This window comes from Alternaria hordeiaustralica, assembly GCF_023758085.1.
Source record: "Alternaria hordeiaustralica strain BMP 2776 chromosome Unknown scaffold_8, whole genome shotgun sequence".
Lineage (NCBI taxonomy): Eukaryota > Fungi > Ascomycota > Dothideomycetes > Pleosporales > Pleosporaceae > Alternaria > Alternaria hordeiaustralica.
Genome location: NW_026056780.1, coordinates 1,088,343 through 1,115,702, shown reverse-complemented (window position 1 = coordinate 1,115,702; position 27,360 = coordinate 1,088,343). Strand labels below are relative to the sequence as shown.

The 27,360-nt window shown below is 53.3% G+C and overlaps 10 protein-coding genes across 10 annotated transcripts; 5 read left to right on the top strand and 5 right to left on the bottom strand.

Moving 5' to 3' along the window:
- Nucleotides 1-3,226: 3,226 nt before the first annotated feature.
- Nucleotides 3,227-5,644, top strand: J4E84_005226 (uncharacterized protein; the record flags this gene model as incomplete). Its single annotated transcript, XM_049387823.1, has 2 exons — nt 3,227-3,235; nt 3,326-5,644. The coding sequence occupies 2 exons, from the start codon at nt 3,227-3,229 to the stop codon at nt 5,642-5,644; spliced, it is 2,328 nt and encodes a 775-aa protein (XP_049244801.1).
- A 476-nt stretch (nt 5,645-6,120) lies between these two features.
- J4E84_005225 (uncharacterized protein) lies at nt 6,121-6,740 on the bottom strand (the record flags this gene model as incomplete). Its single annotated transcript, XM_049387822.1, has 2 exons — nt 6,121-6,708; nt 6,732-6,740. 2 exons carry the CDS (start codon nt 6,738-6,740, stop codon nt 6,121-6,123), a joined length of 597 nt encoding a protein of 198 aa, XP_049244800.1.
- Nucleotides 6,741-8,924: 2,184 nt separating this feature from the next.
- On the bottom strand, nt 8,925-10,015 carry J4E84_005224 (uncharacterized protein; the record flags this gene model as incomplete). Its single annotated transcript, XM_049387821.1, has 3 exons — nt 8,925-9,689; nt 9,761-9,766; nt 10,010-10,015. 3 exons carry the CDS (start codon nt 10,013-10,015, stop codon nt 8,925-8,927), a joined length of 777 nt encoding a protein of 258 aa, XP_049244799.1.
- An 889-nt stretch (nt 10,016-10,904) lies between these two features.
- J4E84_005223 (uncharacterized protein) lies at nt 10,905-12,695 on the bottom strand (the record flags this gene model as incomplete). Its single annotated transcript, XM_049387820.1, has 1 exon — nt 10,905-12,695. The coding sequence occupies one exon, from the start codon at nt 12,693-12,695 to the stop codon at nt 10,905-10,907; it is 1,791 nt and encodes a 596-aa protein (XP_049244798.1).
- A 256-nt stretch (nt 12,696-12,951) lies between these two features.
- Nucleotides 12,952-13,499, bottom strand: J4E84_005222 (uncharacterized protein; the record flags this gene model as incomplete). Its single annotated transcript, XM_049387819.1, has 2 exons — nt 12,952-13,470; nt 13,491-13,499. The coding sequence occupies 2 exons, from the start codon at nt 13,497-13,499 to the stop codon at nt 12,952-12,954; spliced, it is 528 nt and encodes a 175-aa protein (XP_049244797.1).
- Nucleotides 13,500-14,286: 787 nt separating this feature from the next.
- On the top strand, nt 14,287-15,462 carry J4E84_005221 (uncharacterized protein; the record flags this gene model as incomplete). Its single annotated transcript, XM_049387818.1, has 2 exons — nt 14,287-14,291; nt 14,802-15,462. 2 exons carry the CDS (start codon nt 14,287-14,289, stop codon nt 15,460-15,462), a joined length of 666 nt encoding a protein of 221 aa, XP_049244796.1.
- Nucleotides 15,463-16,415: 953 nt separating this feature from the next.
- J4E84_005220 (uncharacterized protein) lies at nt 16,416-17,535 on the bottom strand (the record flags this gene model as incomplete). Its single annotated transcript, XM_049387817.1, has 2 exons — nt 16,416-17,491; nt 17,532-17,535. The coding sequence occupies 2 exons, from the start codon at nt 17,533-17,535 to the stop codon at nt 16,416-16,418; spliced, it is 1,080 nt and encodes a 359-aa protein (XP_049244795.1).
- A 621-nt stretch (nt 17,536-18,156) lies between these two features.
- Nucleotides 18,157-20,225, top strand: J4E84_005219 (uncharacterized protein; the record flags this gene model as incomplete). Its single annotated transcript, XM_049387816.1, has 2 exons — nt 18,157-18,165; nt 18,378-20,225. The coding sequence occupies 2 exons, from the start codon at nt 18,157-18,159 to the stop codon at nt 20,223-20,225; spliced, it is 1,857 nt and encodes a 618-aa protein (XP_049244794.1).
- An 844-nt stretch (nt 20,226-21,069) lies between these two features.
- J4E84_005218 (uncharacterized protein) lies at nt 21,070-22,434 on the top strand (the record flags this gene model as incomplete). Its single annotated transcript, XM_049387815.1, has 3 exons — nt 21,070-21,078; nt 21,140-21,886; nt 21,937-22,434. The coding sequence occupies 3 exons, from the start codon at nt 21,070-21,072 to the stop codon at nt 22,432-22,434; spliced, it is 1,254 nt and encodes a 417-aa protein (XP_049244793.1).
- Nucleotides 22,435-23,853: 1,419 nt separating this feature from the next.
- On the top strand, nt 23,854-26,376 carry J4E84_005217 (uncharacterized protein; the record flags this gene model as incomplete). Its single annotated transcript, XM_049387814.1, has 1 exon — nt 23,854-26,376. The coding sequence occupies one exon, from the start codon at nt 23,854-23,856 to the stop codon at nt 26,374-26,376; it is 2,523 nt and encodes an 840-aa protein (XP_049244792.1).
- Nucleotides 26,377-27,360: the final 984 nt, after the last annotated feature.

The following is a 27,360-nucleotide window of genomic DNA, read 5'->3' as shown; positions in this document are numbered from 1 at the left end:
GATAGGTTGTTGATCCATCGTTCGTATAACCAGGTTGCGAAGGATGCGGAGATGGCTCAATTCCGCGCGATGGCCTATCCACCCCATGTCGGACACTTCTTTCGTGTAATGCCCGCGCATCCTTTCGCCTACCACAGCCAATCGCAAGCATCGCGATGTAGACGTTGTGAAGGTGCGCAAAATGCCCGCTGATCCTTCTCAACAAGACGCCGCACATCAGGCCATGACCGAAGGCTTCGCGACTCGTAATCGAAGTTATTGTGCTCATCCTAGAGTATTCCCGACAGCCAGAGCTCGAACAGGGCGAAAGTGCGACGTGGTCAGAGAATATATGTTCACCGGGCGTAATTTTTGTAAGCTCTCGTATATCCTGCAGCACACCTTGTCCTTGCCCGCATTGCATAGCGAGAGCTGTTGCTGATGGTTTCCTTCGAACAGGTTCGCAGCAGTTGTCACACCCCTCCTTCATTTTCCTCAGACTTTGCCACAATGGCAGACGCCAGTATCGTCGAGAAGGGAGTTCACGTCGACAACTCATCGGTTTCCCCAGCAGAGTCAACGAGCGAGCATGGCTTCGATCGCGCTGCGGAGAGGCGACTCATCCGGAAGCTCGACTTTCGGATCTTGCCAGTGCTGTGGATACTTTACTTGGTCAACTTCATCGACCGGTAAGTCTGGTTGAATGACCTTTGATCGTTGCGATGCCTTGCTAACTCGCCCCCAAGAGCCAACATAGGGAATGCAAAGATCCAGGGCATGGAGACAGAGCTGAACCTCATCGGTCAGAGGTTCAACATCGCCGTGTGGGTTTTTAACCTGGGTTACCTCGTCGCTGGCATCCCATTGCAAATCGCCTTCAAGAAGTATGGGCCCAAGAGTCTTTGCGTAATGATGTTCTGCTGGGGCATCACCGTGATCGGATGCGGACTCGTGAAGCGATGGGAGGAGCTCGTTGTCTGCCGTCTGCTGGAAGGCATCGCCGAGTCGGCCTACATCTCGGGAGCGGCATACTTGATCGGCGCGTATTATTCGAAGCGCGAGTACTTGACGCGCTACGTCTTTTTTTGCACCGCAGGTATTGTTGCGGGCGCAATCAACGGGTTCGTTTCCTCGTTAATCGCTCGCATGGACGGTACAGCCGGGTATGGAGCGTGGAGATGGTAGGTTAACTGTTGAGTCCTTTGGCGTACATCTACTGACGTGAATTAGGATCTTCATCATCGAAGGTTGTGTGACTATCTTCGTCAGCATAGCCTGTTGGCCGATCGTTCCCCCATTTCCCGAGCAATGCAAGTTTCTGTCTCCCGACGAGAAGGCGCTGATGCTCGCACGCATCCAGGCTGATGGCGGCCATGTAGCCGACGATGAGATATCGTTCAAGAAGGCGCTACACTTTCTCAAGGACTGGAAGATCTGGACTGGGTGAGTAGCATGCATCTTCTTGCGCATAACTGAACTGATCATGACCAGCGTTCTGATGAACATCGGCGTTACTGAGAATGCAAACTCTCTCGCCAACTTCCAACCTACCATCCTCAAGGGCCTCGGCTACACCGCCACGCAAGCGCAGGTCCACACAATCCCTGTGTATCTTGTCGGCGCCGCCTTCTCCGTTATCTTCGCGTACATGAGCGAGTGGCTACAGCGCCGGTATCTGTTTTACGTCCTGGGCTGGGCAGTTCTCGCGACAGGTCTCATCGTGGAAATTGTGCACCCGTCCAACCCGGCCGTGCGGTATATGGGCATGTTTTTTATTGCCTCTGGATGCTATCTCGCGATGCCGATCTCGATCATCTGGGTCTCGATGAACTGCGATTCTGGGTACAAGCGTGCCGTGGCTATTGCTGCGATCATCAACTTCGGTACGGCAGGTGCTTTCATTAGCTCGAATGTCTTCCTGGTAAGTTCTGACTGTACGAAGTGCATGTGAGACATATACTGACTTCGTACCCCTAAATGTGCAGTTCAAAGAGGCGCCCGTGTTTCGCACAGGGTTCAGTACCGGTCTCGGTCTGGCTTGTATCGGTGTTGTAGCTGCGACGGTGACGTTCTTTGGTTGTAAGAGGGAGAACAAGAAGCGCGACGAGGCGAGGTTGCAGATGCCGGAGGTCCTTGACCAGAGTACGAAGGCGCTGGGCGATGATCATCCCGACTTCCGCTTCGCGTTGTAGGCCGGACACGATGGTTTGGGAAGGTACCGTTGGCATGTAGAATCGGAATGAGACGACAATGGAAAGGCGCCGTTCGGTAAGCCGTAGAGCAGGCGACTCTTCGTGAATGAAGACGTCCCCATGTCCTTCCCAATCAGTGCCTAGTGTTTCACCGAGAGGGTGCGAGCTGACGTTAGTTGACTTGAGATTAGCAAGAGATTCTATGACGCGGTCGCGTTACGTGAGGCACTACGACGCGCGCTGCGTACGTCGGTGATGATAGCATCACTACGTACTCACGACGATGAGCTTGCAATATAGATGGCCGCACTTGTCGTACAGTCGCTGGCTGCCGAGATGATGGCGTTGAAGTGTTAATGGCGGTCGGATGGTGTGGTGTGTACCTGAGAGATGGTGGCCAATCGGCGGTCCGACGCCAAGCAATTGCGGCGCGTCATCGCGGTGTTCAACACCACGGCTTCTCCACCACAACGACATCTGCAGCCTCATGAGTATCGACGTTGAGCCGTCATTAGTGCTGTAATACGCAGGCGCTTCTGCGTCACCACAATGGCTGCAATCTGGTTCCTTCCTTCGCCTGGGCCTACGCGATATGACAATTTTTTGCTAGCTGCTAAGAGTCGGCATAAAAGCCGCGACACGATAGGCGCTTGCTTCGAGTTATTAACTAAGTGCATGATAGGCGCACGCGCTGGGTAGCTTGTGAGTCGCGAAGGCGTCCGGACTCGGGACCTTGTGCATCCGAAGCTACAGAAGGCGTCCGGACCCGGCCTCTGTGCATCCGACTTTCGACGTAAGCGCTAATGGATTCTCTGCACAATAATATCAGGGCTACAAGGCTGGAAACTTCTATGTAACACCAAATCATTGGTGGATATACGTACCTGTGCGCAAGCATCTTCCAAGATGCAGACTATTGCACCGAGGAGGGCCGTGTACGTTTTTGGTACGCTTGACGCTACAAGAACTTTGCTGACCCCGTGTTAGAAAGTTAAGCCCCTACCTTTAATTTTCATGCCCTTGGTTCAACTTCCAGTGCATAGCAGATGCAAAAAATGGCCGAAGTAGCGACACTTTTCGACGAAGATTGGGAGTTCCAACGCTCTGGACAAACTGGCTGGAGCAAAGTACACCTTCCTCACGATGCTATGCAGGTAGAAGGGCGGCGGGAGGACGCCCTCGCTGGAACTCATGGCGGATTTTATCTTGGCGGAATGTACAAGTATCGCAAAACATGGCAAGCGCCTACTACTCTGGAGTCCAAAGTGGTCGCTTTGAGTTTTGATGGTGTTTACCGGCACAGTCGCGTGCTGGTGAACGGCACAGAAGTCGGTGGTTGTCTGGCGGGCTGGACCAAGTTTGAGGTTCGCGTAGACTCTTACCTGAAGCTCGGCGAGAGGAACACCATCGAAGTACATGCCGACAACAGTGAACAACCTAACGCGCGCTGGTACACTGGAGCCGGAATTCATCGCAGCGTTCATCTCATGGTTCGAAACCACAATCTGCTTTGCAAGGACGGGATCAGGCTGGCAACGCTCTCCGCCAGTGGAGTTGCTCTTCTCACATTCGAGGTCTTACTCAACAACGAAAAGAAGGATGACGTTGAAGTATCTTTCGAGCTTTCGAGAGGAGGAAGGAACGCGATCCAGTGGACAACAAAAACGACAACGTCTGAGCTGAGACAAAACTTCGAGTTATCGAACCCAGATCTATGGTCCGCTGAGACTCCGAATCTCTACGACTGCACTGTCGTCATCAACGGCGATCTCTATAAGTTCAAGTACGGTCTGCGCACTCTGCAGTTGAAGCCTGGTCATGGATTCCTGGTCAATGGCCAGACTGTGAAGTTGCGTGGTGGTTGCATACACGCAGACAACGGTATCCTCGGCGCAGCATCGTTCAAAGCTGCGGAACTGCGGCGCGTGTCGATCATGAAGAAGAATGGCTTCAACGCTATTCGTATGTCGCACCATCCATGCTCAGAAGTCCTTCTACAAGCATGTGATGAGGTAGGCATGTACGTCATGGATGAGTTTGCCGACTACTGGTACCAGGCAAAGTCTAAATATGACGATTCCAACACCTTCAACGAACGCTGGGAGTACGAAGTTGCTTCTCTTGTGGAACGAGCTCGCAACCACCCTTCAGTTGTTATGTACTCATTGGGTAACGAGATCACTGAGCCAAAATCCGCCTACGGACACACGATCGCGAAGAAGCTCCTGGACCTCACGCACAAGCTGGATCCATCCCGACCTAACACTATCGCGCTCAATCTTACGCTGGCCCTGATGATGTTTTCAAAAATCCCGCCGGGGGATCCAAATACTCCTCCTGCAGATAACAAAGGCGGTCTGGGGGATTTGGCCTCTAGCACTTTCTTCAACATCATCGCCAGCATGTTCCTTTCATTCATGCGGTACTTCCCAAAGTTCAATCACACCAATGTTGTGACCAGCAGACTCTATTCGTACATGGATGTTGCGGGCTACAATTATGGAGATATCCGGTACCAATCAGATGCCAAATTACACCCTTCAAGGATGATGCTCGGTACCGAAACCTGTCCACCTGATCTTCCTAGGAACTGGTCCAACGTTGAAAAGATTCCGAACCTAATAGGAGACTTCATGTGGACTGGATGGGACTACCTTGGTGAGGTAGGCATTGGTGTGCACGACTACGAGGCAAGCAGGTTTACCCCTATAAAATTGTACAAGCCATGGCCACATCTAGTAGGGGGTTGCGGCGCTTTAGACATCACTGGCGTGCCCAATGCTTCGGCTTTCGTAGCCCAAGCGTGCTGGAAACTCCTGTCTCAACCCGTAATTGCGGTACGTCCATTGGACGTCTCTGACTTGTATTACAAGGCGACGCCCTGGCGAGATTCCGATGCGATCGAGGGCTGGGGCTGGAAGGGTTGTGAGGGTCAGAAGGCTTACATTGAGGTCATCACTCAGGAAGAAGAAACAGAACTTTTCCTGAATGGCCGCTCGCTTGGGCGCGCAAGTAGCAACCAAGCCAACAGATACACCGCTAGATTTTCGACAGCTTACGAGCCTGGCGAACTTCTTGCCGTTGCATACTCTGGTGGACAGGAGCGTTCGCGCGCCACGCTCCGCTCCGCTGACGTTGCTTCAGTTAGGATTGTCAACGAGAAGTCCGGTGAACTTGTCGCAGACAGACAAGACCTAGCGTACCTTGAACTTCAACTCGCTGATCAGGAGGGAAACATCGAGATGAACGACGACGATACCCTTACCGTCGAGGTACATGGAGATGCCACTCTGGCAGCGCTTGGGTCTGCGTACTATAAGAATCTGGATTCCTTCAACGGCAATGTTCATAGAACATGGCGAGGGCGAGCCTTAGCAGTGATACGTTCCGGCAGTAGGTCTGGAGACGTTGTCGTTATTGTCAGCAGCGTAAGGCATGGATCTTCGTCGATTACAATAAAGCAGAGAGCTTAAGAGTAGCGTATCGTGCCGGTGCTTAAGGTTCCCTAGTGTAAATCGGATGTTCAACCATCCGAAGAATACCCAGAACAAGGACGTATTCTAACAAGAGTCCTTTCCGTCGTTCATGTTCGTATATATGTCAACTAGCTGTTAGCGACCTTACAACAATGTATGTGGTTTCGAGAGTGAAGATGCTGCTTGTCGTCGTTTGTGAGTGATTCCACGACACCAATACACATTCGCGTTGCGGAGAAGACACACTGGCAGAGCATAGAGAATTTACACGGTGCAAACATGAGGAAACGGTAGAGGTGCGTCAAATTTGATCTTCATGTCATTGCACGACTAGATGAATGCTTCAGCCATCACTAGCTGATCGCCCTCGAAACAGAGCCGAATAGAGCCTGCAATACTGTCGTTGCCCCAAAGTCAACCCTTACTCCCCGTCCGCCACTCTTTTACCATTCATCTCAGCCCATCTCCTCATCTCATTCCTCTTCCTTAGCATCTTCGTCGCCCCCGGCAGCAAGGTCCTTGAGCGTCTGCTTGCACATCTTGATGTATTTCTCGATGTTCTTGGTCGTGACATCGTACTTTGCGATCATCTCCTTGGCGAAGAACCGGCTGGCCTGCAAGGCGAAGAACTTGGCTCCGTCGGTATCAGGCGAGTTTCCGGCGTTCTTCCAGAGGTCATTTAGGTTGTCGGGGCATGCGGCTGTGCCGTGGTAGTCGACAATACCTGTGAGAGAGTCGGCATGCGCGTCCACGATGCGTTGCATCATCCTGACGTGGTCGCTGAGCCAGTGCTCTAGGTTGGTGTTCACCTTGGTGCACTTTGGAGGCGGTCCCTGGACTTCCTCATTCATATAAAGGCGCATCAGCGCAATCTCTTTGGCGATCGCAGAGTCGGTGGCTGTAGCAATCGTCTTGTCATCTAGCAGACAGAGGTACGCCCCCAAGCCTGTGCGGATGTCGCCGTAAGTGACGCGGGTCTCGGTGTCGCGGAGGTATGCTGCGTATTTGGAGACGTTCTCGGGTGTCAATGTGCCGGTCTTCACTAGGCCAGGAAACATGTCCTGTGAATGTTAGCAATGTTTACACCGTGCATTACGGTTGAAACATACCGTGAGCCAGCGGTGAGCCTCTTTCGCGTCGCCGTCTTCGAACTCGTGGTGCAGATCTATGAGACGGTAGATGGCGATAAGTTGAGGAATCTCTGCATCCTTGAAGTCTTCTTCTGACCTCAGAACGGCTCGCTCCATCGCGTCCAGCAGCCAAGGGGCGCCCGTCACGGCGTACTCATTGGCCATCGATTGCAGGTCGACGCCCACGCTGATCTCGAGCGGGAACTCAACACGCGCATGTGACCTTGCAGGGCGGAAGCCTTCGTTCTTGAGAGGCGTGTTGAAGTGTTCTGCGAGGTGTTCCTTGATCATCTGAGTCCATTTGTTTCGACGGTCAACCCATGTGGATAACTTGTCGACTCGATACCGACGGAAGAAGAAGCAGTCCTGAGCCTCGATGGGGTGTGCTTCGCATAGCTGATGAGAGTAAGCGATTGAACCGTTTAGACCGTCTATTACAGCGTGTATTGAAGCGGAATAAACTTACGTTGGTCAACGGGTCGCGATTGATTAGCTCGTAGAATAGCAGACGATCTGCTTGTATAGAGTTGTACCGGACGACCACCCGTGTCATACCATCCTTCAGTGGCCAGATTGGAAGGCTGTCGAGGCGCATGACTGAATCTACTGATGAAGCCTTTTTGATCGGGATGTTCTTGAGTACGGCGAGAGCTGCCTGTGTCTCGGTGTCGTTACCAACAGGCTTCGCAGCTTGTTGGCGCAACACATCTGCCCTGGCTGGTCGAACCCCGACCCAAAGACCTAGATCCTTCTGGTCGTTGTCCGCCATCGTCTTCTCTTCTGATGAGGCTTCTGCTGTTGTGCCAACCCGTCGATCCTTGATTGCTGCGCCCGAGCTCCAATTCTGCACGCGAAGTAGTGTATGACCCTGGAGAGCTGGTGCCTCGACGCCAATGAGGGCGAAGCTGAATGCATAGCGGTGTGGGGGTTCGATGACGGGCTCCATATTGTGCTGAGTGCTCTGCGACGTTAGTATTGGAAGAGGATGGAGAGCAGTCGAGTGTTGAGGTGAGTGCTTATATGCACCCTAGCGTCACCACTAGTGTCTGCCACAACAAGGTCGAAGTCACCTTGGCCTTCACCTTCACCTGGCTGTTTTGGTTAACGTAATTAGACTACCAAAAGGATTAGGTGTGGTTGCAAGCAAGGGTATATGTATATGTAACAAGTGTGGGTGAAGGGGCGCCTTCGGTCTTGCTAAGTGAGTTCCAGGGCTGTTCCAAATAGACGGTGCATTGGAAGGGTTGGCGTAGAAGCGCAAGTATGCTGTATGACGCCTGGGCATGCTATGATCATTAGCATCAACTCATACAATTAGGCCATTGCAGTTTGATGTTACCGTAACAATCGCTTGTGTTATCTTATTAGCCAATTGGTAGCATGGAGGGTGTGAATATATTAGTGACTTGTTTATTGCCTCGCCAGCTAGGGCAACGGTCCTGGCGTTGAACTCATACCAATGAAAACCACTCCAGCTTCGCACCCCTCTTCTCCAGCTTCTCCGGTTCAAGCCGCGGGTCATAGTTGAGGAGCTCACCCGTTTCCTTGTTCCGAAAGAAGTCATAGTTTATCGGATCATCGCCATCCAACAACTTGGTTCAGCACGTCACGCAGGTACGTGGCCAGGGCTTATACCGCGCCCGATAATGAGTCAATGATTGTAGTGTTCCCGCTTGGACGCGACAGGTTCGCACGGCCTGGGCATGACGCGAGCGCGGCCTCATCGGACTTATGGGCCATGGTTGTACTGGCAGGAGCGTGTCGTTCGGTCGAGGCGCGTGTCATCGAGCGCAACAGTGAGAGGCATACTACAGTCATTCCGGTGGGGAGATCGAGAATGGGCGTGAGCGGGCACGGCGTGTAGTCGCAAGTCAGAAGGATGTTGCGAGTGTTGATGTGCAGAGGTCGGCCCTGCCGTTGGCGTTGCGGCGCTAACGCCAAGCATTGGAAAGCGCGAGCCCCTATGACGTCGGGCAGCCACGTCTCTGGTCTTCCAGAACCTCGGGAACCACATGAAGACAACACGCGTACCATCAACACCATCTCCTGCGACACTTTGTTCCTACGTTCACGATCATGTATACGACTATCAATTATCCCGACACCATGACCTTCGTGCCAGTACCTTCGACCCGCTGCGACTCCATCTAGAACGGATCTGGATTGCTCCACTGACGACTGGACACGAGATCAATCGTCGCAGGACAATTCGGCACACCGAAAGGAACATAGCCACCCACCGTCCCATACTCGCCATGGCACCCCTCAAAGACATCCTTAGCGTGAGCCCATACATCCGACAGCGAAGCCTCGCACTTTGACCAGTCGCCCTTGTAGTGGACTTGAACCGCACACGTCGTGACCACATTCGCCCACCACCTCTCGCCGGGCCTCTTGTGAACCAGCTGAACCTTGTTCCGATCGAGACCCTCCAGCGTCGCAAAGGCGGCTACACAATCATCGTACTGCGCAGACTCGCTCGTGGTCTGGCAAACAACGTCGTCTATATTGGGGTGGGAGAAGGCGAGCCTACCAAAGTCGGGTTCGGTGATGGCTTGCCGAACAATAGGCTGGTACCACTCTGGGTAGATTGCCATCTCGTAGAGCCTGTCTGAGACTGCTTCTCCGGTACCGCGGCTGGGGTCGGCATCCTCCAAGTCCAACGCTGTGTTGTGACGACTTGGGGCGCCTGGTTCAAAGTCCTCGAGCGCCTCGTTCTCTGCTGTCGTCTTCGTGACGCTCCACATACGTGGATACGGGGGGTAGGTGCCGAACGTCTTTTGCATGTACCGTGCGACGGCGAAGTAAACGTAGTTCTCGTTGGTATATGCGGCACTTTGCACGTCCCTCGCTGCCAGAAGTTTGGCGCGGCCGGACTTGTACGTCGCGACTGGCTTTTCGTCACCAATCATCTGTTCAGTATCGTGGCCTTAATTGTGTTAGTCGCACGTAGAAAGTGATGACTATACGCGGTAATACTTACATCCGCCTTGACAAATTTCCGTCTTCGTGTCATTCACATGTAGCAACTCATGGAAAGCGGTGCAGGCTATATCTCGTAAGCACCGAGCGGGAACTGGTGGGGATTTGAGGTCATAGCTTACCCCGGCTTCGCATGTTCCTCGTATTGAGCTTCTTTTGGCCAGTCGCGTCCGCGAAGATATCCTTCTCCAATTCTGAGTGGTCTTTGAGGATGGTGAAGAACGCGGGACAAAAGTTGAGCCCATCGTACGTCCATGAACCTCTTGTCGTAGGCATGTAGTAAGCAGCAGTGGTTTCATCGCATTGTTTCGGCTCACTAGGATCATCGCAGTGCATTTCGATATAGCGTTCAAACCACCAGTCGGCCCAACCCCGTCCCCTTGTCGCTTGCGTACCGCGATAGAAGGTATCGTAGATGCGCTGTCGGTATCCAAGGTTCTTGCTCGGTGGACCCCAATATTCGATTGCCGCTTGGGTGTCGAAGTTTATAATTTTGTTGTTACTACCCGTGACTGAAAGCAGTTCATCGCTATTGTCAAACGCCGCATTGGCAAGAAGTACCTAAAGATGGAAGGACAACATTAGTGCATAGCCGACATGTAACTGGATCAAAACCTTGCTTACAGCGTCTGAAAGTGCTTGGCGAATGATGCGCTCTTGACCAGCATCGCAGTTCGAGCCCTTGAAGATCGGAGAAGTCTGGATACCCACATTCTGACCACTACATGGCTGAATAAGCGATGTCAGGAGGCAGAGAAGGAAGAAAATCGCCACCCTGGCGGAATACATATTCGCGAGCGACTATCGGAGTGTGTTGCGACTGGCTTTTCGAGGGGTCTAAGATCGGGGAGGGTAGAGGGGAAGTTGTGTATATACATTGAAGGCATAGGCCGTGCGTTGTGTCCCTCTTGGAATCCCTCCTACTCTTTCACTTCCCAATCTCACTGCGCTACTCCCGGGGTGGGGGAAAAGGAGCGCCCGTGACGCCCTAGTTTATGTATTTGTGAGGACTATATCGCCTCTCGTAATGAGCTCTAGGCCTTGAAAAAGTCAACGTAGCCGGTAAAGCATCACATGGATACACCAGCGCAATGCCTGTGACTCGATGTGTTCGTGATACCCACTCGCGTTTTGACCTATCGCAACTACAATTCGCCATGTGCGCGCCTAGAGGTTTCTCGGTCCTGCGCGTGTATGATTTTCGAGGCCACATTCCTCCCCATTTTACAACTCATCTCGAGTGAAGACATGACCTCATCCGAACCACCAAGCCAGAAAAGACCCTCCATCACCTCAATATCTTCCAATATATCCCTCTCATCACCGAATTTCGGGAACGATTTGTTCCATTCTTGTCGATGCACCCAGCTGAAGCCGACATCGGTAGCATTTTGACCACCCTCCCAGCTCTTCCCAATCATGGCAGCAAGCTCGCGATCGGAGACGTGTCGACGGGTCATAACACGATACAAGTTTTCGTAATGGAATCTGCCGTTCGCACACTCATAGTCTTCCGGCTTGCTTGGTGTCATCCAGGGCCTCTTGCGCCAAAACCGGTCTTCCCAGTAGAAACCCATTCCGTCCCACTTGGTGAGCGACATCAGGTTGGACTCCGCGGATGTCTTCAGAAGACGGTCAGGGATGTCAGCGTCAACGGCCAAGTTGAGATATTTCGATTTGAAGGCATGCTCGGTAGCGAAGTAGGTAACGTGTGTTGAGGTATAACTTGGTGATGATAAGAGGTTCTTCGGCAGCGAGCCCAGCTGTTGGAGGCTGTCAAGTAGCGGACTGCGATGAACGGGGGCCGCCAGCACGACTACATCAAACTCTCGGTCTTCATCTAATGCGAGATCTGATGCATCCGCAATTGAGACTTTGTAGCGCCGATCTTGGCCATGTTCAACGCCAATTACCTCGCTTCGCAGTTGCAAGTCCGCTAACGAGGCGTTCAGCATTGCGCCTACAAGCCGGATGTTGCCGCCCACTAAAGATGTTTCCTTTGACTCTCTGCAAGCCATCATCGCATCCATAGCACTAACCTGCGTTAGATCAAGAGAGGAGCGCGCGCGTACACATGGCTCGATGACCTCCGACTGGTACCGCTCGCTGATACCAAGACCTGTCAGATATTTTGCAGCGGAGAGTGTCGAAGTACCGTCGTCTAACCCCACCCTCTGTAATTCGTTGGCAAGATTATCGAAGCGACCCCGACGTCCAAAATGCTGAAACTTCTCAGTCGTGGTGTGGACTGCTCGTCGGAAGAGCCCAGGCGAGCTGCCGTAATCGTAACGCATGTAGATACGTCTCCAAATTGATGGCGACGCGAACTCACACGAGGCCTGCAGCTCAGGGTCTAGCTTCAAATCGTTCCAGTGGAGGAGACGCAAGGTATCCCATATGGACATGTTGTTGGACCAAATGACTGGTTTCACAAGCCAGAGCAGACCGTGCTTATTTAACCATTCGCTTAGCCGCAAAGCAAGTAATGGCCTACCGGCGATCGTCTTGCCGTTCCAAATGCCTGTTCTTCTTAATGGGCTGTGAAGACATCCCAGGAGCGACCAGCATGTTGTCTTGTCTACAAGAGTCAAATTGAGCTTCTCAACGCTTTGCGTGATACATATATCGTCCGTAAAGAAACTGAGGGCACCGGTTTCGAGAATGGTCCTGTTCTGGGTATCCGGTACCATGAATGAAGCCACTCGTCCGCCGATACGTTCGCTAGATTCGAAGATCGTGATCGAGAGTGGTTGGTCCGGAGGAGCATTCTCGCGTAAATGGTACGCTGTGCTAGCGCCGCTGAATCCTGCACCGATGATGGCTATCCGCGTCTCCTTATCGGGTGCATGTTGGAGTCCCGCTTGACGGTCGTCGGTAAACGCGCAGGTCAGTGTAGCGAGAAGCGAAAGGACAGCGCAAAGGATCGCAAGCGCCATGGTGGAGGTGCAGTAGGAAAGGACAAAAAGGCGAAAATTAGTGTTGGTGGGCGCGCGACGATTCACAGGGCTGACACATGGTAGTACCATGACGTAAGCGCACGTGCTGCACAACCTGAAGGCAGGCGCACACATCGCAACCTTTCATTTAAACCTGCAAAGATGATACAGTGCATATATCGACCAGAACCGAGATAGAGTGAAGAGTAGAGGGGTGCGCGCGTTTCTCGAAGCTCTTGAGATCTTCTGCACCGTGTTATGGGCTCTTCTTCGAGTCCTCAAGACACGTCTCCGCCACTTTCTTTGTGCCTTCTTCATTTTGCAGCTTCAGACTCAATCGCTCTAACCGCTCCAGCAACACCTTCTCAGTCTCTCTGAACCTCTGTTCCTCGGCCTCATCATCCTCATCGCCCCCAACATCTCCTGCTGTTGGCGTCTTGTCGCCCTCTCCACTTCCCTCCACTGCCACGACACCATCCGCAGTCTCCACATCTTCGCGCGTTCCATGGGTACCCTCCTTCATCGCAGAAGCCCTCCGTCTTTTCACCTCTTCCGCTCTCTTCAGGCAAATATCCAGCCTCTTCAGACTGCTCTTGGGCCACGACGTCTTGTAATCATGGCCTCTTTGCGCCGTCTTCGCGCCTTCCGGCAAAGTCACCCAGTCCAGCTTACTCTCCACGTGAATGTGTATATCAGGCTCCATGAGCGACGGGAAGTCCAGGGTACCAACTCTCAGCTCAACGACTGCTTCACCCAGGTGGTTACTAGCCCAAAGCTGGACATGACATTGCGGACACTCGGCATAGCGATCGACCAGGCCCGGTTTGACCTCTCGACTCAGAAATGAAGGCTTCGTTGGAGATAGGATCTCGATGTTGTATAGTTCGATGTTCAGGCTAAGGTAGAAGGCGCTACCCGTCTGTTTTTGGCAGTCCATACAATGGCAGGCATAGCAGTAGAGCGGGGCTGTAAGGAGCCTGTAGCGGATGGTATTGCAGACGCAGCCGCCATTTAGCGCTGGGAACGGTTTTGATGTGGACATAGTGGTGCTCGTGGTGCGGAGTCGGTCCGGCTGGAATTGCAGTGATTGATAAGCTGGAGGCGGGATGACACGTGGGAGGTCAAGGCTGTGACGTAGTAAGCGACCAAGCCGCTAGTGGGCATTTCGAGATTAGCGTTGATCTTCGCGCGGAGGATTCGCGACTCCGCGACACTGCTGGATGAGTCCACCGGTAACATTCGACGGTGATTTGACGACCATCACGATGAGCGACGATCACCTTCCAACCTAGCTCGCTGGGAAGCATGATGACACGGAGATTGACGATCGCATGAGGGCTATCCAATCCCACAGGATATTTGACGACTTGACGCTTGCATGCGGCAGAGCACAGCGATTCATGCCGTCAGTTCTCTACAATACTACCAAAAAACACATGGTATACCCATATGGCCTTGAGCGAAGTGTGCACGTGAAAATTTCGCGCGACTGCTGGAAACCGCATCTCGCAAGGAACCATACTTCATACTAACGGCTACAATCTCACGCACGTTGATGAAACTACCGATATCAGGCCTTTGGAAGTCGACAATGTGGTCAGCGTCCTTATAAAAGTGTTATTAAGGTAGCTATTGCGGCATACGCGGTCTTTGGTCCTTGACTAAAGGAGAGTATACGTAGCAATGTCTTCTTTGAACAGGAACACGGGATGCATATCTACGCGCAGTGGCGTGCATACAGGCGGTAATCAAAGTATCTTGTCATTCTCTGGTGGAGTAATAGATGATGTCGCTGAGTTCTGTTAATAGCAGGAAGAAGAAGAAGAAGAGTGAAAACATGAACAAAAGGTAGGTACGACACCATCAAAACAGAAAAAGAGGAGAAGGGAGAAGGTCAAGAACAAGAAAGTCACCAAGTACCGACGGTTTCTCAATCCAGTGGCCAAGATGAGCGGCAAGGCCATCTTCGCGCCCCGGTGCAACAAGCTGCTTGAGTTATGTTCGACTTGAAGGGCGTACAACACGAGGAGCCGACGACCTTCAGGATATCAGAGGCAAGGTTGCAGCGGACTCTCTGGCTCATCGAGGCTTCGTTAGGCTTGCCAGGATAAGCAAGGAAGAGCTCGCGGTCGACGAGAAGGATCTGCAGTCCGCCATGGGCTTTTGTACGAGGATGGAGCAGGAATCAGGCTTCCCTGTTCTCGCGGAATATACCGAGAAGCAAAAGGCAGCAACGCACAAAAGACCTATCGATCTGAAGAACGCCCGCAACATGTTTGTCGAAGCGGTAGTCGCCACCAAGATCAAAGCCATGGAGCTCGGAGAAGAAGACAGCAATGAGGCTAAATGTCTCCCGGGTTGGGCCGACATTGACGAGACAGACACACAAAGCGCAAGGTTCTCTCAGCAAATGATGATCTGGCTCATGGAGACGGAACCAGAGAAGCTGGCCCTGTTGGCGATGACAGGGTCCGGTTCAGCCCACAGCGAAGCCCACGACCAAGTGAACATGGCCGATGTAGCCGACGACGATGCAGCCGAATTCATCGAGGAAAAAGAAGAAGAGCAGGAGCGGAAGGATGAGCAGGCCGCAATTGCATCATTCATTCAGGAAAAGGAGACCGGCAAGACCAAGAAGAGGACAAAGCACCAGATTTTTCTCGATCGCGTGGCCAGGATGAGCAACCATGACGTTTTCACGTCCCGATACAACAAGCCCCTGGAGCTTCATGACAATATCTTGGTAAAGCACCCGAGGAGAAGATAATCATCTAGAGTTGATTCTACAAGGCACTCATCATCATCGCCAAAGCCTTTTGCCGACGTTACTCTGTTGAAATCCCAGTCTCCTCTGGTGTCTTGAGCACAAAGGAGAGGGATGACCTCTTGCACAAGTGGCAGACGGTGTCGCATGGGACGACGCCCATCGGCTTCCAAGCCAAGGCTGGTGGAACTGGGCTGACCATCAACGGGGCATCACAGGTTATCTTTCTCCAAGTAAGTGGGTTTCATACAATATTGATACTACGAATATACTGACCTTGACTTTACAGCCCGGGTGGAACTCGCTCGATAGGCTGTAAGCTGAGCGAAGAGCCGTCAGAATCGGCCGAAAAAAGCTTGTTCACGTCTGGGTGCTGACCTGTGCTAACAGCTTCTCGGACGCCATTATCAACACTGATGCACTGCGGAAGCTGAGGGTCATAGACAAGATCATGGCCGCGTTACGAACCGGCAAGGGAGCCGAGGTGGAGATCCCATCGCACGTTCCGCAGTTTGGCATGGTACCGTATATTCCCTACACGCGATTCAGAGAAATGGATGCAGAAGCGATGCGACACGAAGAGGAGAAACAGGCGAGAGGAGCGACAGAAGAAGACAAGGCTGAAGAGGGTGACGAGAGGCCTAGCAAGAGGCCCAGGCCCTCAGAGGGCGCGTACACCGAAGATTATGGTGCGGTTGAACGTCTCGTAGGGCTTGTGGACATTACATCTTGCAACCAGCTCGCACCCCATATCAGGCGGTCACAACTAAGCAGTCGTCCCCAGAAGACCTTTCTCGAGATGTGGTGGGGAATACATAACGGAAGCCACGGAGCTCGCAGCAGTGACTACATCAATCGCACGTATTTGAACGTCGGCATCTCACAGACAAGCTGGCATGTGTGAGCATCGAAAGGTACATGTACAAGATACTTTGTTACATACTATACACCCCATCCTACACCGTCGCGCTCTTAAAAGCATCCCGCGGTATCGACATGGCAATCCCACTCTTGAGTGCCGGGCTATCCAACGAGCTCTTCAGCCCATCCTTCTCTTCCAGATACTCGCCCTCCCTCAGATTCAGCGTATCCATAATCCTCCCAACCTCATTCTGCTTCTCAACCTCGTACTCCTCGGCAGAAAGCATCAAGGTCTCGCCACGCGCCTTGTTGATCTCCAGAGGCTCGTGTTCGATGGCTGCGGGCCATTTACCGGCTGCATAGAGGGCGTCTTGAATGTCGGCCCATCTCACGCTCACACCTTCGAGTGTGTAGGGCTTGACTGGGGGTGTCTTGAGGGCTTTGGGCAGGACGGAGCGGGCGATGTAGTGGTTGCCGTTTTTAAGCTGGGCCTTTGCTTCGAAAGCCTGCTCGAGGGTGGTAATTTCAGCGCGATGACCTGCGAGAATCTCACGATCCAGCTCAAGGTCTGCTTCGGCACGTGTAGGATCGGGGTTGTCGAGCGCCTCCTGCAGGGTGCGGGCTTGGAGTTTCAGTTCATACAACTTCGTCTCAGCGCCGAGTTCGTTGGCGGGCGCTGCTCTCTTGGTGAGGTCTTCTTGCAGGTTCTTGAATTGCTCCGCTTTTCGCAGAGCGTACTGCAGCTTCCCCAGGCGGGTCTCGAGGCTCTCCTTGGCAGCCTTTATGCTCTTCTGATCGGCCTCGTTCTGGTGGTGCTTCATCTTCAGCTTGTGGTCCATGGACCGTATTTGGCCCTGCAGCCACTTGACGTTATCCGTGGGCTTCGCCTTGGCCAGCCCCGCATTCGCCAGGGCGTCAATCTGCTCCCATCGCTTGTCGAGGAAAGTCGATACCTTCTTCTCCTGCTCTGCCTGCTCTTCCGCCGTCTTGGCTCCATGCGCCTCTTGTATCCGCAACACTTCCGCCAAGTCGGCGCTGGTGTTGGCGCGCTGGTCCATGATCTTCCTGACCCTCGTCTTCTTGTCCATGCGCTTGAACTCGGGGTTCGTCTTGTCCCAGGCAGTCTCGTGCAGTCTGCGGAACTCGCGTAGCTTGCGGAAAGCATTCTGGCCTTGGCTGGGGGTAGGGAAGGTGAGGACGCAGTGGGGAACCCATTCGTCTGGACGTAGGGCGGGCGGCTTCGAGTGCTTGCCAATGAAGGGAAGTTGTTCGAGGTGGTGGTTCTAAAACATTAGCAAATACAAAGCAATTGGCACGTGTTCATACATCTAGGAGTTCCTGCAGCGAGTAGATGATCTGATTCGACTTGGTGTTGCGGAAAATGTAGATAATCTCGCCGTGCTTGGCGGTGCCTTCCGGGTCCACCACGTCACGAAGAGTGTAGGGCTTGACCGGCGAAACTACGTGCTGGGCAGTCGCTTGTCGTCTCGCCTTTTCGTTTACGACCGTCTGCAGGCGGAGGTGCTGCGGATTTGACTGCCTTTCAACATATGCAGCGATCTGCTTTTGCATATGCGCGACATGCTGAGGGGTGACACGGCTGGCGGCGGTGGGACTGGCGAGAGAGATGGGCTGTAGTGGCGGCTTGTACCGCAGCCGGGCAAGAGATCGAGGCATGGCGGCGGGGTGGTGATGCCAATGGCCGCCGGCGACGTTGGTGGATGAAAGTTGCGAGTCTCAAAAAGCACGGGCCAGGCCGCGGAGGTCCGCTTGGTCCAATACGACAACTGGGAACTCCAAACACGCGTTCACCCAGCAAGCTTTACAAGCTTTACTATGCGCTGCGTCATTGCGATTGCTCGAGCGCTTGATACTACTCCTCATAATGACCCAATGAAACTTCATCTGAAGACACCCTGCTCCTGCCCCTGCCTACCCACCAGATCAGCGACGTAATGGCTGGAGAGGCATCCCAGGCAGCCGAGCCCAAGTCTCCACCACGTGAGCGCCCGTGGCTGCTTGCATATGTATGCGCGTCGAGAATACAAGGGTTTTAGTCGCTGATGGTCTGCCAGAATCGCAAGCTCAGACACCTCCAAGGTATCACCATCCGCAACCTCACGCTCAGTCTATCACCCCCAAAGTCGCGCGGGCGGACCATCGACGATGAAGCTATACCGAGTACGCTCAAGTCGCCCACCAAGGCGCTGGCGATGCGAGAGAGCAGGGGCCTGGCGCATTCGCGATCTTCGAGCGACCTCACCTCTCCCGAGGACACGCGGCGCAGCAATGGCGGCTTGCGCGAGCCTACCCCGAACACGGCAACCAGACCCGGATATGGAAGGGGACTGCGACGGCGCTCGACTATGGAGTGGACCAATGCGACTCCGCTGTTCCGCCAGAAGAAGCTGGAAGACATTACCGCAGGGCGCATGGCGGATACCTTCTTCAGCTTACATGTGGAGGACCAGGACGACCCGGTATACATCTCCGAGGTCGCGGAAAAGGCGATGAACCCAAACTTCAAGTTTTTCGATCTCGGACCCTGTGGCCCTGGTGTCACGCGACTCGACAAACTTACTGTGAGGGTGTGGGCGAAGAGCGAGGCGATGCAGGATTGGCAGTACCTCATGGACTACACAGTACAGTTCAGGTCGCTGCAGTTCATAGGCAGGACGCTTGGAAGCTTCAGACACCCACTGCCGCAGAACTGCATCCTCTTCCACATGACGGACGGAATCTACACCAGCTTTACGGATCTGCCGGTAGAGGAGCGAATGCGCCCTGAACTTCTCGCGCCGCCGAAGAACAATGCAGACGGGAAGGCCCTTACCTCTTCGTCGTACGATGCGCTGATGCGACTATCAACACTAGATGACTGCATCCAGGATGCGCTGACTACGCGGGATCGGATCGCCGACGAGATTGAGGGCATACTCGCGGCGAACAAGGAGGATATCTGCACGGTCGAGGCAGTCCCCGAGACGGAGGAAAGTCTGCGCACCGTCCAGGCTGCGGTGACTGCTGAGAAGCGAAGGGTGGTGGCAGCGCGACGGAGACGGGACGAGCTTCAAGCCAACATCAAATATCGACGAGAGAAGATGCAGGCCGGGCGGGAGTTGCAAGTGAAAGCCGAGGCCGCGCTTGATGAAGAACGAGCAAAGTGTTCCGAGAGTAAGGAACTCATTGAGAAAGCTGCTGAGGATATCACTGGCCAACGGCGAAGGGTGTGCGAAGATCTCCTCAGGATCTTCCCGATCGAGCCTGTTCAGGGCAAAGCGCTTGCCTTCACGATACGCGGCCTTCTCTTACCCAATTCCAAATTCGACGAGGTAAATCCAGACGTTACTTCGGCAGCTTTGGGCTACGTGGCGCAAGTCGTTAATTCACTATCGCCCTATCTCTCCGTCATACTACCGTATCCAATATCGCCCCACGGCTCGACATCGACCATTGACGACCCACTCGCCGTCACGCAGGCCAATCAGAACCCCCAGCGCACTTACCCCCTCTACATGAAGAATGTTGTCAGGTATCGCTTCGAGTACGGCGTCTTCCTCCTCAACAAGAACATCGAAATCCTGTCCAACTCTCTCGGTCTGCGCCCGGTCGACATCCGCCACACACTACCGAATCTGAAGTACCTACTTTACGTCGCTACCGCTGGAAAGGGCGAGCTTCCAGCGCGGAAGGCGGGTGGCATCAAAGGCTTGCTACGACAGGATGGTGTACTTTCCAGAAAAGGAAGCATGGACAGCACAGTGACCGCGAGCAGTGTTGGCACACCCACTACTGAACTGAAGAAGAACCTTGAGATTGCGGGGAAGAGATTGGAGATAAAAGCAAACGGTGCGCCGACTCATACACATGGTCATGCAGGGAGCAGACTAAGACCTGCAGCATAGCGGCAGCGGCATTAGTGGAAATGTATTTTTATCGGTATAGGGCATGTAGTCTAGCTGTGTTGGTAGGTGACAGCAGCCATATAAAATCGAGACACTAATAATCGCAACATAAGCGTCCATATCACCGTTGCTTTTGGTCCGGGTAGCTACCCGTGGACCCCCGTACTCGATTGCTTGTTCCGACACCTGTGACGCACGCTCCTGCTGTCTTTCTGTCAGACTGCGGCAGGGGCCCGGGCCTCACCCCCATCAGGGTCTAAAAAGCATTCCGCATCATTCACATCGCATTCGGCTCTCCAGCATTTCTAAACAGTAGCTTTAAGCGAGTACGCCGCTGACATAAGACATACCCCTGGCATTCGCTCACAGCAGATCGACGCGCTACGGAAAGCCAAGGGCTCCACTCCACCGGTCGGAAATTGCTTGGGACGTCGAGCCAGCGAGACCTGACTTGCGGCGAGCCTCGGGAAAGCCAGAGAAAGGAGAAGCAACGCATCCGCTTTTATATCTCAGCCGCTTTATATCTTCTGCTGCAGGCTCTTCTTCGGAGCTTCTTCTACGTCGTCTACGTCGTAATACTGGGAGGTGTTTTGTCTCCCCTTGACAACAGACAAGGTATTGCACCTACCGACCCGTCTTCCGCGTTCCGCTTCTCCTCAACCTCACAATGACGGAACCGTTTCCTCCCCTCAACGGCGCACTGCCACACAATACAGCAACGCACGGCGCAGCAAGGCGGAGAAGAAAGTCTAGTGCGCTGGGTTCTGATGTACCTGGCGATGTCGACGTCCCAGCGTTGGCAACACACCGCACGAGCACCCCGCCGCTGAACAGCCCGACGAGCATGGACTCGGTGAGTGCTTTTTTGACACTCATCCAGGGTATGCAGGGCACGCACTGACAAGACCCTGTAGAAACCAGAGAAATCCGCCCGCCGCTCCAAACGACGAACAACACGCCGCTACCTCTCCAAATTCAAGCGCCAATGCATCCGCCATACCTGGCTGCTGCCGCTCATCCTCGGCCTCACAATCGTGTTCCTCTACCTCGTCTACCCCTACGAGTCAAACCCGCTGTCCGCCTGCCTCTTCCTGTCCTACCCGCTCGCACGCGACGACCCGCTCATCCCCGCCCACGTCCGCGCGGATCCCAATGGCCCAGTTCACTACGGCAAGGGCGGGCGTGACTTTGCTTTCGTCGGTTTTTACATCATCGTGCTGAGCTTCACGCGCGAGTTCTGCATGCAGCGACTCATTCGCCCGATTGCGGTAAAGCTTGGGATCAAGAACAGGGATAAACAGAGCAGGTTCATGGAGCAGGCGTACACGGCGCTGTACTTTGCGCTGTACGGGCCGTTTGGCATCTGGATCATGAGTCGCACGCCGGTGTGGTACTTCAATCCTATTGGGATGTATGAGGGCTTTCCGCACCGCACGCACGAGGCCGTTGTCAAGGCGTACTATCTCCTTCAAGCGAGTTACTGGGCGCAGCAGGCAATTGTGCTGTTGCTCATGCTGGAGAAGCCGAGGAAGGACTTTAAGGAGTTGGTTGCGCATCATGTTATTACTGTCAGCTTGATCTGGTTGAGCTACAGGTTTCATTTTACGTACATGGGGATTGCCGTGTACATCACGCATGATGTGTCGGATTTCTTCTTGGCTGTAAGTCGGAATTCCCCCCAACTCCAAGATTGGTTTACTGACGCGTTTAGACATCCAAATGCCTCAACTACATCGACTCCCCCATCGTCGGCCCCTACTTCTTCGTCTTCATGGTCATCTGGGGCTACACGCGCCACTACATCAACCTCAAAATCATCTACTCCATCCTCACCACCTTCAAAACCGTCGGTCCGTTTGAGCTAAACTGGGAAACGCAACAATACAAGTGCTGGATCAGTCAATACATCACCTTCGCCCTCCTCGCATCGCTGCAGGCCGTCAACCTCTTCTGGTGGTTCTTCATCTGCAGGATCGCGTACCGCTTTGTCGTGTACAAGGATGCGGATGATGACCGCAGCGAGTATGCGCCGACGGATGAGGAGACGGAGGAGAAGGAGAAGTTGATCAAGGAGGATGTGGAGGTTGAGAAGGATATGGATAGGATCGAGGAGGCGCCGAGCACGCCGGCAAGTGGTGCGGGACTGCAAGCGAGTGGAAGTGATAGTATTGGGTCGAGGGTTAAGCAACGGAAGGGCGGGAAGTCATGATGAGGGATGAGGGGATGTTGTAATGAGAAGGAATGTGGGGTTTGGGTCGGGATAGGGAATAGGGTTTTGAGAGGGACTGGGACCTCTGGGTTGTTGAGTGCTGGAGATGGTATTTCGATTGCCTAAGCATTGGGCGGAGTTTGTGTATAGGTTTGCTTTCTCTGATAAGCATGCCAGAAAGCAGCTAATGAGTATGTCAGATGTTAATTCACTCCATTAAACATGAGCCCACAGGCGCGCTTTCCTCCATAGTGTCCGTGCTTCCCTCGATGACGTCTGCCGGAGCGAAGACCCCGAGTTGCATCCTCGCACAGCACCCTCAGAATCCATCCTTCGCTGTTATCACATTCAGATCAGCGACAGGATGGGATTTGCGCGATACGCTGACATCAAATAGTTCTGCTGGCTATGGTTGCGCTTCACTTCCGTTGATGACTTATTTAGGTGCGCGTGGAATTTGAGTGGCTTCTCCATCCGGACACCCTCGAGAGTCATCTATCGCCCTTGCTGCATTCGTATCTTTCATGGAACATCACAGTCATTTGCTGATAACGAGCAGTTGCGATGGTCATGGCGGTGCTGCCCTCTTATCGATGACGTCTGCAGTTGCGCGCACTTTGAGCCGCTTCTTCGCACAGCACACCCCCAAGAATTACTTCCCGCCAATGGCTATCACGCTCATGCCAGCCACGGTATGTGCGCATTGCTTGCTGGCATCACCTCCGTCCCTGATGGCATTCTACGTGTGGTGGTCCGCATGCAGGCTAGCGCGGCTGGGGAGTCATCTTCGTTCCACGGATAGCCCAATTGTCGCATCCAGTCATCACCTCAGCTTTTGCACTGATGGTATCGCGCCCGCAATGTTCTTGGTCGATGCGCAAAATCGTGGTGCAGTGGGGCGCCTACAATGGTTTGTTGCATCGAGGTTTGCGCGCGACGAGTGAGATGTCGTCGCCTCGCAGCCTCGAGTCGATTTTGGATCCCCGCGACATCACGCTTCAGCGAGGCGTCTACAATAGTATATTGTGTCCAGTTGTGCGCGCATCGCGTGAGATGTCTCCTTCCCGCATCCTCGAGGTGGCACGTTTTTGCTAGCTACGCGCGACATCATCACGCTTCAGTGAGGCGGCTACGATGGCTTATTGTGTCTAGTTTTGCGCGCTTTTAGTGAGATGTCTTCTCCTCGCGACCTCAAGACATCACAGAGGTTCCGCACAGCAATGTGCGCCCTCCGTGATCTGGGCGAGGTAAGGTCGTGCGCTATGTGTCTGGGAGTGACTCATGGAGCGAACCATGGTTGCATCATCCAGCTCGACCGATCGCGGTAGAAACGACCATAGTTGAACGAAAATTGGTCTTTCATGCTTTGTGGCTACAATATAAGGAACGTAATCCCCTGTACGCTGATAAACGATCAAGATGGCTACATCAACTCCCACCAGCAACGATCGGCTGCCGTCAACCCTGTTTACCGTATACCAGACGTACAAGCGCGGAACCTGTTTGGTACTGGAATGGCTTACATCATTCGACAGGAGCCCCACGCCAGTATCAGCAGCTAATGCCATTACCATCAAGCAACTGCTGGAGAAAGCGAAGAAAGCCTCGAAAAGCAAACGTAACCCCCCACAAACGATTCATGACGCGTTCAAGGTCGTTCTCGTCAACCGTAACAAGCTCACCAAGTATTATGATCGTCTCCCTACAACGTCGGCTGATACCATCGCGGCGACAACGCGTCACAAGGTCTTCAATGAGACTCTCGCCCAGGCGTATTCGATTCTCTTCCCGACAGAGTCACCAAAGGGCAAACCGAAGAGGCCAATCACGAATGTTTCGCAAGCGACACCCACCGTTAACTCATTCGAAACTCTAGCTCATATTGTTGAGGAGGAGCCCGATTTCGACGCCTGCGCATCAGACTTTTGGCAAGCTGAAGCCCCCAGTAACTCCGCCAACTCTTCCATCACCGACGACTCCGTTGGCGAAGCTGTTGCGCTGCATACCTACGTTACAGAGCTTCAAACTACCATCGAGACGATCAAGAATTTATGGAAGTCCGTTTCTGCTGGTGAAATATCTCTGGCTGCGGCAGGATCGCTCACGAACATGGTGCAAAATTACTTGATCCAATGGATTCGTTCACAATCACCCGTTACGGATCATCATGACGCACTGTTGAGGTCGTTTTTCCATGAAAAAGACAACCCGGCAGAAGCAAGAGGCAGCTTTGTGCCCAGGTGGTTGCAAGATCCTGAAGGATTTAGATCAGGCCATGAGCAAGATTTCTTCCAGGATCTAACTAACGGTTACGGTCTCATCTGGCCATACAACGAAATTTGTCAATTCGAGGCGCTAATCGGAGCAAAAGATGAGTCTTTGAACCTCGTGGAGCGCCGCAAGTTCGAAGATTATTTCAAGGCGCACTCGCAACAGAAGGCCCTTAAGCAAGACTTCGTTGATTCGATCCTGGCCTACCTTCCAACAAAGGAGGCCAATACTGTCGCTGAGCATGTCCAAAAGCTCACGAACATTGCAACCAAGCGATACCAACACGATCAAGACATTGTGCGGTCTATGTTCCGAAGCATCTATCAACATCCGTTGTGGGCCTCACCTTTCGAAGAAATGATGGATTCGTTGAGTTGTAGAAGCGATTGGATGAAGGATTCGTATGGCGAGGACAATCTACAGTTCCCGCTAAGCGTCCCTCTCTTATGGCTACTTAAAGAAGCCCAAAAGCCCAAGATGATAATGCGAACGAGTCTCATCATGGGGGTACACTTATTCGTAGAGAGCTGCCGCAGCAGCTTGAACCCACCGAAGCCTACCGAGTATCTGCGTATTACGAACAGCCGCATTAAAGTCTTATCATTCGCAAACGACAGCCGGAATGCGATCTTAAAGCTACTTGAAGCCGGCAAAGATCCGGCCAAGGCCAAGTCGTTAGACCGTTGGACCCCCAGGGCGAAGGACTACGTCAAACAACTGGACAAATTCAGTTCCCTGAAGGTGTTTGACTTATACTCACAATCACCGTGGGTCGCTGGGAGCTACATGGCGACCATCGCGGCGCGCAACATGTTGGTTGGTAGCTGGCCGCTTAACAAGGACGGATGTCTCTCCAACATGCTGCATATGTACAATATGCTCCAACAGATTGGGTTTTCTTGCCCCCGTATTCCCATCTTGGAGCATCTTTGTGACCTTCTCAGCCCGGCGATCTTTCCACATTCTCAAGGACGGCCCACATCCAACTTCGATAACACGGCTCGGGTCACCAATGGCCAGGAGCTGTGGTATATGAGAAATGGAATGCCGGAATTCGCCGGGTTGAAACGAATGGTAGAAAGAACTAATAACGTTCGAACTGCCCCTCCAATCAGTATATGGACCATGTCAGAATTCGCAACCCAGACCATACTTCAATGCCGTTTGGACACTAACTTCTTAGTCAAGATCACGGACAAGCTGCTCTCGAACAGAAAGCACGATGTTAGGCCCAACGTCCTAGCTCACTTCACGCCTTCCGAGATCCTACTTCGCGCGAAGGACCACATACTACCGGAATTCGAAGGGCCGTTTCCAGTAGCAAAGGTCAACTTCTTCGCTGTTATGGACCTGATGCTCGACTTCTTCAAGGATGTTGCCGGCCGCATCTCGAAGCCAGGGGGTCTACCGGAAGATATGCAACTATGGAGCAGGACCATCGTGGAGAACTCCGGGGTTGATAGCTTTCCCGACATTTCATCAAACACTGTGAAAGCTGCCAACGACTTCTTGGAGCAGGCCAGGCTCTTCATCGATAAAAAAGATTTGAAGTCTGGGGCTGCGGGGCTGAAACGGGCCAGGCAAAATGAGTGTTTGGCTCTCCTGCGTGACGCTATGGTCAAGGTTTGCGGGGACGTCAAGCCAGAGGACTACCTATGGAAGGATATGTGAGGCGGATGTAGTGGCTTCAGCAAATAGTGTAATAATAGTGTCGCGTTAGATGAACCGGCCAGCCGTAATGAACACGTCTAAGCTGAGTATATGTGCACTCATCGTCGCTGTTGAAAGTGGCCGAAATGGGACGCTCCATGTTAATGAGTAGTCCGAGAAATCGTTCCTTCCGGTTCGTTCCCGAGAGTCAGACTAGCCTCATTGATCAAAAGCTTGGCGCGTCAGTCCGCTGAACAATCTCCCCGCCCGTGTCCCGCAGCAGCCTTTCATCCCAGGCACTGTCAATATCATTGGTGAAGCGAATCTTGCCATCTTTTACGCGCATCTGTAGCTTCCACTGTGTAGGTCGCACGGCTGTAATGGTGTCCACTCGCATGTGCAACGCTTGCGCTTTCCCTTTTCTCGAAGGTGCCATGCCTCGCGATGCCGGACGCGTCGAGCGATGAACGATCGCTGCTACACAACCGCAGCACCTTATCCAAGCCGAAACACTGTAATTAGATCCACGGCGCAGGTTCTCGTCAATCTTGCGACACCAGCCTCCCACCAAGGCCCCGATGGAAGAAGCGCGCATCTGGTGGTCAGCTTGATGGCGACGCATGGGTCATGCGACTGCGTTCTGCGATGGGGGCACTTGCAGGCTTCCCAACCTACACAATTTACATGCACGATCTCACTTTCGAGCTCGATCCCGCTGAACCATGGGATGATGCTGCGCTAAACTCTCACAGCCAGTCACGTGTGGGATGTTGCATGCGTTGCAGCCTAGAACATGATTTTTCTGCTTCCGCAGAACTACAAGACTGCGAGCTCCCCCACCATTAAGCATAGCGACACGCCCCCAGCTTCCCCTTTCTCACACAGCACCGAATCGACTTGAAACGACATTTCCGATCACAAGCCCAGTCGCTTCACGATGTCTGCGCAACCCCCCACCAAAGCACCGGAGCGGCTCCCGCCGACCCTATCCGAGATTTATCGCAC